We start from the raw sequence: 14368 nt of genomic DNA, 5'->3' as shown, positions 1-14368 counted from the left end.
TAGCTTGCCTCCACCAGTGTATGAATGTGAGAGTGAATGAATAATGGCATTGTAAAGCGCTTTGGGTGCCTTGAAAAGCACTATATAAATTCATTATTATTATTATTATTATATAAAGAGGAATTACCATAGGTGGATCTAACAGATGATCAGTGCAAACAGGATCCATAAATGCTATGAATATGTGCATGTCACAGTGGGTTTTTTTTTTAGTTTTTCAATACATGTGCAAGATTTTCAAGCAAGCTTTTTCACTTTGTCATTATGGGGTATTGCAAGTAGAATTTTGAAGTGAAAAGAATTGAATTCATTTTTTGAAGAAGGCTATAATGTGACAAAATGTGGAACAGGTAAAGCGGTGTGAATACTTTCCAAATGCACTGTATTTGGTAAGATTACAACAGCACAGGGCACAAAGTGTCGTTAGTTCAGCCATTTAGTCATTTAATTTAGAGCAATTTAGCATCACCGTTCAGTTCATAGGCCACTCGGAGGGAGGGAGAGCAGCAGGAAGACCACTGAGCAGAGTGGGCAACCATGTCAGCAGATATGAAACTGAAAATGAAATATGGGGATGACAGGGAAGTGGGTTGTAAAGTGCCTTAGAAATGGATAGGCTAAAGCAGCTGAAACAGAGTGTAGCTGGATGTGTAAAAGTATATCAGGTGACTGATATACTGTTGTGTCACTGAGATGAGCTAATCGGCCAGGACAGGCACAATGCTTATGATGATGACAAACACAGAGCAGGAAGAAGGAAAGATTAAAGACCATTACAGAAATTCATTGGAGTAAAATCCTTCATCCCCTCCCCTTCCTACTCATGTTTGATGTTTACATATAGAAAATCAACAAAAAGCACGTCGTTAACACAAACAAATGAGACAAGCAGACTGTCTGCAACTCAGAGCTCAACTCAGTAGTCCAGTATTATCAATGGACCGTGGTACCTCCTTAGAGAAAGTGTCAGCGCGTCATGAATTTTGCCCAATTTTTGTTAGTTCCTGTTTGTGTGAGTATGTGGGGCTTTTCTTATCTGGTGATGAAACATTTTACTCGGAGTCCCGGCATACTGCATCTGAAGTATTATCTGATACTTTTAAGGTCGTCTGGGTATGTAACACAGCCCTGTGTTTCCTGATATCCTATACCACTGCTGGATCCTGCCAGATATCAAGTGTCTCATTTCAGCCTGAGAGCCACACACTGACACACAAACACATGCAGAGAACAAAGAGGTGACATTGTACAGTTTGCCCATCCTGTATGGGAATACAGATGCTACGTCTGTCCACCCCAGCTTTTCCTCTATTGTCACAAGCAGACATATGCTTATTCAAACTTCTGCTTCAACATCCAGAACGACCTTCAGACTCCTTTTAAAAGTAAGACTTCAAGGAGGGGGAAAAAACAGCAGAAAATGACCTCTGGAGAGTTGTGGATCCATCACAAGCAGCATCCGTTCGTTGTTTTAGAAGCAACACAATTTTAACTGTCCTTTTATTTCTGGCCATTTGATTAGGTGGTAGAGTAAGTTGTCTACTAATCAAAAATTCAATGGATCGATCCCCCGCTTCTCCAGTTTATCTTGGGCAAGATACTGTACCCCAATGCATCCACATCAATTGCCTCAGTCAAGATCAAGGTTCCGATGCAACAAAACGAACTCTTGCTATCAAAAATGTTTGATTACAGTTCTTGCTTCAAAGGGTGTCACGACCACTTATTAGGTTTAGGGGGTGTGGATCTGGTGAACCAACAATCTAATACAGGAGATCTGGATTGGCTCTCTGTTTAAAAAGTCCTAACCTCTGATAAATGAGCTTAGATGGAGCCTGATGGGTGAGGGTTAGGGGCAGTAACAGCATTAGCTGCCTCTGGTATCCAGGTATATTGATTCCTCTAGAGTCTCTGCTGGAATCTTTAACATCTTATATTCGATCTTCTGAACTGCTCATCTTGCAGAGGACAAAGGGAAGATCCGTGTATCTCTTTTTCACCTAACTTTTATACCTGGTCAAGCTTTCTCCTCCCTCTCTTTCTGGACGTCACATCTTCTGAGATGACATCTGGCCCGATCCTTTGTGACATCCAGTCACGTTGTTAACGCCTGATCACCAGATGACCAGCGACAACTATCATCCTCTCTCCATCTATCTGACTTGTGCACATACATCATTTACTTGAATGTCTCGCTGAATCCCACCTTTCTCGACAGGTATAATCACTTTTTCCACACAGTGCCAGGTAGATTTTTTCCCCCTTAATATATTCAGTTATCATTTAAAAGTTGCATTTTGTGTTTACTCAGGTTATGTCTAAAACATTTAAGCGTGACAAGTATCCAATTTACCATTTGGTAAATGGACTGGTACCATTTTACTGGTTCTTATATATAGCACTTTTCTACTCTGAGCATTCAAAGCGCTTTATACAACTTGCCTCTATACAAGTGCTTTCTATCTAACATTCACACTCATTTATACTCCAATGGATGAAGATGGGAGAGCAACTTGGGATTAATATCTTGACCAAGGAGTTTTAGGCCGCAGACTCAAGCAGATGGGGATCGAACAACCAACCTTTTGATTAGTAGGTGACCTGCTTAGCCTCCAAACAGCTCTGGTGGCTTTGGCTCTCTGATTTTGTTCTGGCCAGATGTACCACCCTCACCTCTCCACAACTGAGATTAGCTCCCTCACAGAAAAGTGAATCAGTGCAGTACAAATGTAGTGACAAAGACATCTCACACATTCACTGCCTTTTCCTTCAGAGACCTAGTCACTTGGGTTGTGGTTGTACACGTACAAATCTCAACTGTACTTAAGTATTTATTTTTCCCTTTTGGTCCCTTCATTTTTACACAAATATCTCCATTTTCTACTCGGGGTTGTTACTCTAAGTTTAAGACATGTGAGGACATTTGAGTTATTATTTCAGGTTACTGTGCGTCTTGAAATATCAAACAAAGTTGAACCTAAATGGAGGGAACAATAATTGCTTGTGCTTATTGCACATGAACAAATAAACAGGGCAAAAACATTTAGTCGGTGCATCATTTACAGCACTGTTTTCAAGGCTTAAAGTGGGCCGGAACAATCCAGAACAGTGTGTTTTGGTCCAGATATCTGGAAGCTGCTCATAATAAGCTTTTTTTCCACAACACTGGTGGTTCTGCATCTAGTGCTACGGAAGAGAAGCATAAAACTTTTTAAAGTCGTGGATAATTTAAATTCAATGTTATTTATACAGCTCCAATTCACAACGAGAGTCACCTCAAGGAATTTCCAGTGCAATTTTTCAAATATACTCATAAGAGCAGACACACAAACTGTTTGTGTGCCATTTGTCACACAGCATGCCTGCTGTGCTTGCAAAGGACAGAAAAGAAAGTGAGATAACTTCACTCAGAGATGGAGAGACAACAGGAGATTTTATCTTCTAGGATAAAGATTGCTCAGTGGCATTAGATAGCTGACGTGTAATCTCCTTATTTAATTTAGAGCTGTTTTTAAAAAAGATATCAGATCAATAGATGATCTGTTGTTTGGTGTGATCTGTTTTCCATCCATCTTCTTTTTCCACTTACCTGGGGCTGGGTCGCAGGGGCAGCAGCCTAAGCAGAGAAGCCCAGACCATGCCTGGCCCCGACCACCTCCTCCAGCTTGTCTGGGGGAACACCAAGGCGTTCCCAGGCCAGTTGAGAGATATAATCTCTCCAGCGACTCATGGGTCTGCCCTGGGGTCTCCTGGGACATGCCCGAACCACGTCAACTGGCTCCTTTCATTGTGGAGGAGCAGCGGCTCTACTCTGAGCCCCTCCCAGATGGCTGAAGTCCTAAACCTATCTCTTTTTTTTTTACTTGTATTGTGTCTTTTACCTGTATTGCTATGTATCGCTTTTATTATTTTTTTTATCTTTTTATTTTTAAATAGTTGTACAGCACTTTGTTTGAAAGCGCTTCATAAAAAAAGTTATTATTATTATTATTATTCTGGAAAGAAGCTTATTTCCGCTGTTTGTATCCGTGATCTTGTTCTTTCGGTCACTGCCCAGAGCTCGTGACCTCGTGATAAGTGACGGTAGGGACGTAGACTGATCAGCAAGTAGAGAGCTTTGCTTTTACACTCAGCTCTCTCTTCACCATGGCGGACTGGTACAACGTCCGTATCACTGCAGCTGCAGCACCAATCCATCTGTCGATCTCCTGCTCCCTTGTCCCGTTACTTGTGAGTAAGACCATGAAATACTTAAACTCCTCAAATCAGGGCAGGAAATCGTCCCTGACCCAGAGTGGACACTCCACCCTTTTCCGGCTGAGGACCATGGCCTCAGATTTGGTGGTGCAGATTCTTATTCCCACTGCTTCACACTCGGCTGCAAACCATTCCAGTGTGAGCTGGAGGTCATCATCTGATGAAACCAAGAGAACCACATCATCTGCGAAAAGCAGAGATGAGATTCTGAGACCACCCAAATCAAAGCCTTCTGCCACTTGAGTACAGATAGAAATTCTGTCCATAAAAATAACAAACCGAATCGATGACAAAGGGCAGCCCTGGCGGAGTCCATCACCCACAGTGAACGAGTTCAACTTATTGCCAGATATGTGGACCAAGCTCTTGCAACAGTTGTCTATGGATCGAATGGCCCGTAGAAATGGGCCAGGCGCCCTTATACTCCTGAAGCACCTCCCACAGGACACCCCAAGGGACACGGTTGAATGCCTTCTCCATGTCTTCTCTGGTTGGGCAAACTCTCATGCACCCTCAAGAATCCTTGAGAGGATAAGGAGCTGGCCCAGTGTTCCACAACCAGGATGAAAACCACATTGTTCCTCCTGTATCCGAGGTTCGACTAACAGACCGTTCCCCCTTTCTTAAAGATGGGAACCACTACCCCGGTCTGCAAATCCAGAGGTACCACCCCTGATCTCCACACAACATTGCAGAGCCATGTCAATCATCCACCCAAGGTGAAGTGTTCCCTTGATCTTGCACTCATAGGGGTCTTCTGAATCACTCTTTGTCTGGTCCCTCGCCCAGGACCAATTTGCCATTGGAGACCCTATCAGGAGGCAAAAGCACCTGGACAACATAGCCCCTGGGAACCCTGGGACACACAAAACCCTCCACCACGATAAGGTAGCAATTCGCGGTTTTCATATTATGAAACATTGTGCAAAATTCAACACAGTTCTATTCCATTTTAATTGTATAGCGCTAAATTACAAGAACAATCAACTCCAGGCGCTCAAGATTGTAGAGACCTGACGATAATAAACTGGCATACTGCCTTTTTGTTATTCACATGTTCCATGACAGTTGTAGGCAGCTGAGTGCAGACTACACTGCTTATCTCACCACACAGTGACGTTTACAGCCATGCCCTATGATGGAGTGGTGGTCAGTGTCAGGTTACACCAAGGGCAGCAGGCAGCAAATTAGGTGATGATGTTTATTAGATTCACTCAATGAATTCCACCTTTAAATTAGCTTTGTACTGCTTTGGGTTGAAAATCAGCCGTAGTACCTCATGTAAGATGCTCATATCCTGCTGATTTGGCCAGAAAGAGCAGCAGGAAAGCTCCATCTGATCTCCACATATCTACAATGAAGGCAACAGAGCTAGTTTCTTTTAATTCCCTTTGTTTTTCTCTGCTTGTGTTCTACATTATGGATGTGCAAACTGTTTACATTCATTATTAATTAGAACTGAAGTAACAAGGAGTTACTTTTTACTTTTATACTTTTCAAAGCCTGTACTTTTTTTACTTTTACTGGAGTAAAAAAGTTGAATAAGTACTTTAACTTTTACCAGGGTATTTTTTTATTGGAAGTGTCTCTACTTCTATTTAAGTGACATGTGCATACCACCTCTGCTGACGAGCTGAGCAGCATACCTGAAGCAGACAGTGGCCACAACGGCGCTGTCTCAGGGATTTGGTGGCAGGAGGAATCATGTCCTGCTGCTCCTCAGTCACTCCCAGCATGAACTAATACAACAAAGAAGACAAAGTGGTCAGAAAGGAGTAACTGTCCAGCTAACAAATTATGTTAAAGTGGACACTGTCACTGTTTCCCACTTTTTCTATATGGTAGGGACATCAGATGGACTGAGGTGTCCTCACTTTTAATCTTATCCTTCCTGGTCACTCCAAGTGAAAATCTTAACATGTTCACCTCAGCCCCCTGTCTGTTAGTCAAAGCCACTGTCTCCAAGCCATACATCATAACATGTCTTACTACCATCTTGTAAAGCATCCCTTTCACACTCCTGACTTTTATCTCCACCCACTCCATTCTCTCTTTCACCTCTCTTGGGCAGCGTCTGTTGCTTTAGATGGTCTGGACCCCAACCAAGTTATACAACAGCTGAACCTTTAATTGCATCTTTGCTAGTAACTTCTGACTTGCATGAAATCCTTTTACTTCATCTAAGAGCAGAGTACCACTCTCTGTGCTGGCACATCGACAGTAACTCACTATCTCTGGTCCTTGCATGTTCACCCTTTCCACCTATCTCATTCTCATTCACACACACATATTCTGTTCTTGCTACTTTCATTCCTCTTCTCCATAGCATACCTCTACCTCTCCCTACTCTCGCTATAGATCACAATGTCAACTGCAAACATCATAGTCCACAGAGACTCCTGCCTGACCTCATCTGTTAGCCTGTCCATTACAACAAGGGCTGGATATCATCACTGATTTCTATAATCGATTTGATTCCGATTCACGAGGTCCCAATTCAATTCTATCCCTGATTCAATTTGATTAAATTCAATTTTGACTTAGTCAGGTATATTATAATTCTGATCATTTATCAGTACATATCCATATTTTATATCTAGGTATAAAAACTGACTTCGTCAGAGGTGTAAGCATCACAGCACATGCCTTTGTGTCAAAGTAACTGAGGATAAAACACAGAAAAACATGAAGGAGATTTTCCTGGCCTGAATTTTTATAGCACCACCTTAAAAATTCTCTGCAGTAGATCAAAAACAGAAGAAAACCATGAATTAACATATGAACATTACCTGATGCTGCTGAAGCGAAACAGAGCAAAGTTACAGAGGTTTTATTAGAGACACAGCGAAGCCTTTTGCAGTTTGGCCTAATTTTAAAAAGTTTACATGTCTTTGTCGTTGAACAGCAGAAATTAGGCATTTTTGAAAAACAACAAACAAACCAAAAAAAAAAAAAAACAGCAGGCGACAGCAATGCACACAACGGTAGACTGATGCGTAATAAGCAAGCGAATAATGCAGAAAACTGAGATTTGAGTTTGAGAGAAACTGTTCTTGAATTACACAGAGAAAGAGAGCGAGCGAGAGCTGTGCAGGAAGTGTGATTTTATTGTGGTGAAAGCAAAACAGCAAAAGTAGGAGGGAATTAAATATGATGTTTATCAAATGTGAACTGTAGTTTTGATCTTCTTTTGCTGCTGGTTCAGTGAATTTTGATCGGATAATGAGACAGCGTGTCTGTGTACATGCCATCGGGTGAACGATCTGCTCTTTGTGTTTACATCTTTGTGCGGATTCTGTTTACCTGCTCTCATTTGCTGTTTTAGCTGTTTGGTGGTTGTTGAAATTGTTTTGTGAGCCTTAACCTGAGATTCTGGTGTTTCTGGCAAAATAAATTTATATTTAAAAATCGATTCAGGATTTAATGAATCGATATTGTGTTATTCTAGCTAACATCGATTTGAATCGGAAAATAGATTTTTTAAAGCCACCCCTAATTTCAACTGGAAACAAGAAAGGCTTTAGAGAAGATCCTTCACCACTGTCCTCATACATGTGCTGCACCACCCTCACATACTTTTCTTTCTCGCTATTAGAGTAGGGCAGTGGTTTCAAACTCGCAGCCCATGGCCACTTGTGGCTCACGTCACCCCTACTTGCAGCCCGTATATTGAAGTTACCTTTTTGTTGGGAGGATTTGTTTGTTGTTGAGTGCAATGTTAAAATAAGTTCTTTAAAAAGCAAAAAACGATTTAATATGAAGGCATCATGAGGAGAGAGTACAAACATGTTGAGGGACTGGCTGTGTTAGTTCAGTGAGAGTTATTTGTGAAAAAAACAATTTTCACCAGCAGTCAAAAACTAACGTGTACACTTGTCTGCTTTTTTATTTTGTTAAATACGAACAAAATTATAACAGAAGTGCTGCCATGTGTCTGGCCAGAAAGAGAGTAGCAATTTCCTTCTCTGGTAGTTTAATGAAAGGCTTCGGTTAGTTAAGCATGAGGGGGGGGGGAATGTGTTAACACTGGCAGTTTTGTCTTGTTATACAATATTTGAAATTTAAAACAAACAAACAAAACACTAAGTTTTTGGAAATACTTGCTTGATTGGTTTGTTTTTGCACTACTTACACTAAAGTGGCCACTAAAGAGATGACAGTGCCAGCAGTGGCCTACAGCTCATTTAAGTTACAATATTAAATTTAGGCGACTATTGCTGTGATCTTATATAAATAAAAATGAAATGAATTAAAGGCAGAGTGTTAGTTTGCCTTAAATAAATGATTGTTATCATTATTGTTTTGGCACTGCAAGCACACGATTATCTTTTAAGATATCTTTTTTAAATCAGGTTTTTTAACCAGCAACGTAAACATTCAAGCTGCTTCAAACCATCACAACACAAAGGTAAAAAGTGAGAGTGATAACAGTAATGTACAGTAGGCTCGTGCTCACCTGCAAGTCCGTGTCATCAGACAGGATGAAACCCGGGTCCATCAGAGAGACCGCGAAGTACAGCAGCACAGACAGCAGCACCAGCAGGACGAAGAGCACGGGCTGGAAAAGCTGGCCCGTCTCCTCCTGCTTCCTCAGCTCTGTGAACACATCACTCACACACTTAACACCACCACAGCTCCCAGGGGTGTGCGAGCGATTATAGAGGCAAAGCCTATGAATGTAAAGTGATAGATTCACCTGTATCATGTAGGAAGAGGATTAACGTTATGACCCATGTCAGAATCACATGTGATGTTCTCACCAGAAACCCTGAGCCGAAAACATTTTTGAACATGTTCTTAGCATAATAGATCAGCCATCCAACATGCAAATGGAGCTGATAAACGACAACACCACTCTCTCCCCTGGGCAAGCGTCATACAAGCCGTAATGTCGTCAGAGTATTAAACGATGTGTTACGACCGAATCAAATCGTTGAATATTTCTTCTACCCAGGACATATTACATATGTCGAGTTTCGGCAGCTGGGAAGTAAACATCCCGCTCGATTCCTTCCAGTGGATTTGTTTTTATCCTTCCAACGACTCACAGTAGCAGCGATTAGTATGGCAAACAATCTAGGCCAAAATTCTCCAATTTTCTAATCCGTTTGTTTAAGAAATGACGTAAAAATCGCCGTTTGATAAGTCAGAACGCCGTAAAAACACGGCGTTGACCCGAACAGAACACAGTATTTTACGCCAGAGACTGGCGCCTTGAACGCCCCTTCTGAGTGGAGGAAAAAACGCCGTTTTTCCCGGTCTTCCAACGCCGCTTTTTACGTCATACGCAGCTGCGCAATGAGCGCTGTTTTTGCGAGTGTTGGGAAAAGCGGCGTTCATAGACCGGGAAAAAGGCGTTCTTTCCGCCACTCAGAAGGGGCGGTTCAAGGCACCACTCTCTGGCGTTCTGACTTATTAAACGGTGATTTTTTACATCATTTCTTAAACATACAGGTTAGAAGTCAGGGCAGAAAACGTACACTGGTCAGATGTGACAATTAGGGCTATTTTGCTTCCATAAATGTACCTAATCAATATTAACCCTGATTCTTTTGTCCCCATGATATAACAGAGAAAACACTATTGTTAAAAAACATTTCTTTTTATTCAATCATCTTCCGGAAGAGAGAGACCCCTGCACAGCTCAAACGCCAGTTGCAAGAGCTCTAACATTTTTAGCTCAACATGTGTCTTATATGGTGTTATTTCTGTACTTCAGACGTCACACACAATTTCAAACATTGCTTATATGGCAAAGTTTCTCTTTTCTGAGTCTTATCTTTTAATATGCCTATGCACTAAAACTTCCTGTTTTTTTAGTCTGGCTGAGCACTTAGTTTGTGAGTCAAAAGTGGCCTTGCTCTACAAGCCTTCATTATTAAAGTACATAAAACAATATAATAGGAAAATAAGGATACTAAGGATATTGATTTCATGACACTTATTAAACTGTGATTTTTACATCATCTCTTAAACATACGGGTTAGAAGTCAGGGCAGGAAACATACACTGGTCAGATGTGACAATTAGGGCTATTTTGCTTCCATAAATGTTTCTAATCATAAAAGACCTTACCAAGATGGCTCCCAAGTAGCTACAGTTATGAGGTGATGATACCTCATCTACATATGTTCACATATATATGTGAAAAGTTTGGGGGGGGGAAGTCATCTTAATGTAACTGTGGGAGGGTTATGTATTATTAATTTTAATCTGCAAGTAGTGGTATCTATTAAAGTCTGTTTTTGCCTCTCTCAGCATTTGCAGAAGAAGGGGTGATTTTGTGACCTAACAGCCAGATGTGCTCGGTAAGTAGACCGTTTCATTAATATGTTGTGTTTCTTATACATTCAAGTTAAAATACTTTATTATCTAAGTGACTGTATCAGTCAGTAAAACACCCTCCCTCATGGGTCTCTATGGGGGGGTTAAGCCAAGGTAGTAAGTAACCCAACAGGCATTCACTCATCCACACGTCTCCCCATCATTCACACACATGTATTCTGGATTATCAAAAGACAAAATAGATGAAAGTGGTTTATTTTTGATATTCTTTTATTTTTTGTGGATCAATTTCTTTTTTCTTTTAGAAATTCTCCCCCCAGGAAACAACATCACATTGTAGGTTATCAAAGTGACATTTGGATATGATCAACATTACATACAATTCAAAATTAAAAAACAAAACAAAAAAAAACATACTGAGCAGTCTTTGCCGCAGTTCTGGCACACACCTCTAAGCTGCAATCCACTGTTTTGGAATGTCAAAAAACTCTAAATGACAAAAAAAGCTATTGAGCTTGCAACTTTTTGGTCTGCTTTTCATCCAGAACAAAGGGAGTATGAATTGTCCTCCCTTTCAGCAGCTGCTCCAGACCCTGACAGAGGAGATGAGGCAGGAGTTAAGTCATGAGCAAAACTAAAAAATTATTTAGTGAGTACTTTTTGTCCACAGTGTATCTATAATACAAGAAAGAATCGCTGTCTCTAAGTCCAGGGTTCCACAATTTAACACACTGTTCTCACCTCTCCAAAGTACGAGACAAGCGGTGAAATCTCACATTGAGCCGGAGGACTGTCATCAGCTGACACGCTGCAGGATGGATAATGCACAACTTGAGATTTAAATAATAGGTTTCAATTTTTTTTTCTATCAGCCTGAAAACAACACTAACATACATTTTAAAAAGAGCTACATGCCACAAAGTATATATATTATAATTCCAATAGTAGTAACAACAAATCAGCTCCTCAGGGTGTGGAGTACATAGGAGCATCTCTGACCTGGGAAGAGGAAGGGGATTCCCATATTTATCCAACAGTGTGGCTCCAGCAGATGTGACCCAACGGCAGTGTTGAGCCAGCAGAGAGTTCCTGGCTGTGGTCGGGTTGTCTGTGGCTGAGCCATCTGCATTTTTCAGGGGGGAAAACTCATCCTCCCTGACAACCTCAAACGCAACGAAGTTCCTTCCAAATACAAGGGAGTAAATTTCTAATTAATTGCAAATCACCTATACAGTAAAAACAACATGTGTAAACACATACAAACTGAAAGATAATGTAGAGCAATTAATACCTTGAGAATTCGAAGACGTCAAAGACAAACTTCTCCATCTTTATGCCATTGGATTTGGATGGTTTGACTTGAACGCCGTGTGCGTCAACAAAGGGCACTTTCTTTAAGGCAACATGTTGCTTCAGCTGGTCTTTATATTTCCTAAAAGATGAAATATGTTAGCAGCACCAAACAAAATGGAATACCATAAAAATGGAGGGTTTTATACTCAAGGAGCAATGAAGTTCAATAGCTGTATAATTAAAATCTGGTTAATTTGGCAGTGAAAAACATGTTAAGACTTCTTCTGTGCCAAGTTGTCAGTTATCAGTAAACAAAGCACTGACTCATCCCTTCAGTTAAATAGCCTTTTATGCTCGAATGAATCATTGACCAGTGCTAACGCCGGTCTTAACAAACAAAGAGAAAAAAAAAAAAAGAAAAAAAAAAAGAGAGATCAGGTTCAAGGGCTGGACTGAAAGTTAGTGACAAAGCAGCCAACGTCCACTGAAAAACTTAGAAAGCGTGGAGAACTACTGCTCATGACCAATTTAAAATATTACAACAAAGGCGAGCTCCTTTGAAGCAAAATATAAAGAAACTCAAGTAGTGTTTTAAGACTTTTGCATAGAACTGCACCACACACCTAAGCGTTGCTGCAGATCCCTAGAAAGAAATGGTAAATGGCCTGTATTTGTATAGCGCTTTACTAGTCCCTAAGGACCCCAAAGCGCTTTACACATCCAGTCATGCACCCATTCACACACACATTCATACACTGGTGATGGCAAGCTACATTGTAGCCACAGCCACCCTGTGGCGCACTGACAGACACTGGCGCCACCGGGCCCTCTGAACTCCCCAACAATGATTATGAAGTGAGAATCACTGAACTATAGCAACTACTACCTTCTAGAGGTTTATGTGTGCTCACTAAAAACTAATTGAAGCTAAGATACCCCAACAGGCTGGGACAGTACACATTTATGCACTAATATATTGTTTTGGTCTATTTGTGGACTCTTTAACAAACATCTAGCATACACTGAAACAGCCAGATCTAACTTGCAGAATAAAAAGAGCTCAAATTTGTTCTTTCTTAATTTTTTTTGGTCATTTGTGTACTACTAAAAGCTACCATTCGATTGTTTATAATGTTGTGCTGCCCCTTACTCTGCCACATCCTGCAGGAAGCTCCTGGTAAAGAAGTGATTGCAGATGTTTCCAGCACTGTAAACCAACTCTCCTCCAGGTCCTTGCAGTTCAGCCGTCTGTGGCTGGACCTCACTGTACTCGACCACCTGGGATACCCCTCGTACTCTGCAAACCACGCCGACCGGCTCTGTAGGGTACGCCTTCTCCACCACCTAAAGCAAGACAGAGGTGGACGAACAAGGAAGAATTAGGAGAAACCATTAGCATACTCATGTACAGCCAATCACTTGGCTATATGCAGTCTGACTACACAGATACTCGTACTGGACACAGTTCTGTACGATTTATTGTAGCTGAAGGGTTGGACTGCTATTCAAGTAACTTCGTTTAACGTGATAGTCCAAAGAAAATATTCATAAGAAACAAAAACGAAATTCACTTTCCACAAAATATAATCCTTCTATTGATTATATTCAATTACAATGTAAAAGACATCTTAATGTATTCTTTCATGTATACTGTGTGATGCTGTATTACTCCACCTTGGCCCCACAGTCAGCGCCCTTGCTCACACAGAAGCCAATAAACACAGGATCGGCCATCTTGACCAGAATGTTGTCCACGCAGTACACATGCAGGTACTTTACTCCCCTTTTCTTCATGTCCTCCAGCACCTTATTGTCCACCAGTGCCTGGTACAGACCTCCATTACCATCTGAAACCAAAGTTTAGATAACTCCACTCATATTTGTTTCTGACTCTTCTGTGTAACTTCATATGCACCCACCTGGTGCCATGGCTATCTTCCCTTTATCCTTCAAGATGACTTTTCCATCAAATGTCACAGCTGGAATCATTCTTTGCTCAAACATAACGATGTTTGTTGGTTCCAGTCCAAAATAGTTGTTCTCCTTAAAAAAAGTCTCAGTTGGAGCCAGAGTGAATTCACTGGTCATTATGTACCTGAAGAGCACAGAGGGTAGAGATTATACACCGTTACACACAGTCTGCAGCAGTGGAGGACTATTGTGGAACTCCTGTTTCGGGGGTTAAAATGAATGCAGCATTAGCAAAATCTATTTTAAAAAATGTTTTGAAAAATTAAAACTATTATCCATGTAAAAGCTAAAGGAAGTGATGCCGAGTGGTATAGAGCCATTCTACTTAGTTGAGCACTGAAAATACTTTCTACTACAATCACGCACACTCTGATATGGTGCTTTTATTAATGCCTAAATGCTTTCTAACATTCACAAACATTCTCACACTCCGATGGATGCAGGGACAACCTGAGAATCAGTGTCTTGGCCAAGGACACTTTGGCAAGCAGACCTTTTGATTAGTAGATGACATTCTCAACCACATGAACCACAGCCACGTTTTCAAACCAATGTTAACTTA

General features: G+C 41.0%; 2 protein-coding genes across 3 annotated transcripts in view; both read right to left on the bottom strand.

Annotated features, from left to right (window-relative positions):
* zdhhc12b (zDHHC palmitoyltransferase 12b) overlaps window positions 1-9483 on the bottom strand; it is a 10845-nt gene extending 1362 nt beyond the window's left edge. For both annotated transcript variants that reach the window (XM_005751936.1, XM_005751937.1), the window contains exons 1-3: window positions 8954-9483; window positions 8714-8853; window positions 5904-5996 (exon numbers count right to left, since the gene is read on the bottom strand). In XM_005751936.1, the coding sequence (XP_005751993.1) occupies window positions 5904-5996; window positions 8714-8853; window positions 8954-9050 (330 nt within the window). In that variant the 5' untranslated portion in view covers window positions 9051-9483. The remainder of the gene's footprint in view (window positions 1-5903; window positions 5997-8713; window positions 8854-8953) is intronic.
* Window positions 9484-10799: 1316 nt separating this feature from the next.
* Window positions 10800-14368, bottom strand: part of uap1l1 (UDP-N-acetylglucosamine pyrophosphorylase 1 like 1) — a 6612-nt gene continuing 3043 nt past the window's right edge. The window contains exons 2-8 of the mRNA XM_005751957.1: window positions 13755-13950; window positions 13510-13682; window positions 12986-13179; window positions 11834-11974; window positions 11542-11724; window positions 11284-11350; window positions 10800-11135 (exon numbers count right to left, since the gene is read on the bottom strand). Of these exons, the coding sequence (XP_005752014.1) occupies window positions 11049-11135; window positions 11284-11350; window positions 11542-11724; window positions 11834-11974; window positions 12986-13179; window positions 13510-13682; window positions 13755-13950 (1041 nt within the window). The 3' untranslated portion in view covers window positions 10800-11048. The remainder of the gene's footprint in view (window positions 11136-11283; window positions 11351-11541; window positions 11725-11833; window positions 11975-12985; window positions 13180-13509; window positions 13683-13754; window positions 13951-14368) is intronic.

The sequence above is a fragment of the Pundamilia nyererei genome, unplaced genomic scaffold (genome assembly GCF_000239375.1).
Source record: "Pundamilia nyererei isolate P.nyererei 1_Seehausen unplaced genomic scaffold, PunNye1.0 scaffold00335, whole genome shotgun sequence".
Classification (NCBI taxonomy): Eukaryota; Metazoa; Chordata; class Actinopteri; order Cichliformes; family Cichlidae; genus Pundamilia; species Pundamilia nyererei.
This window is presented reverse-complemented; position numbering and strand designations above follow the sequence as displayed.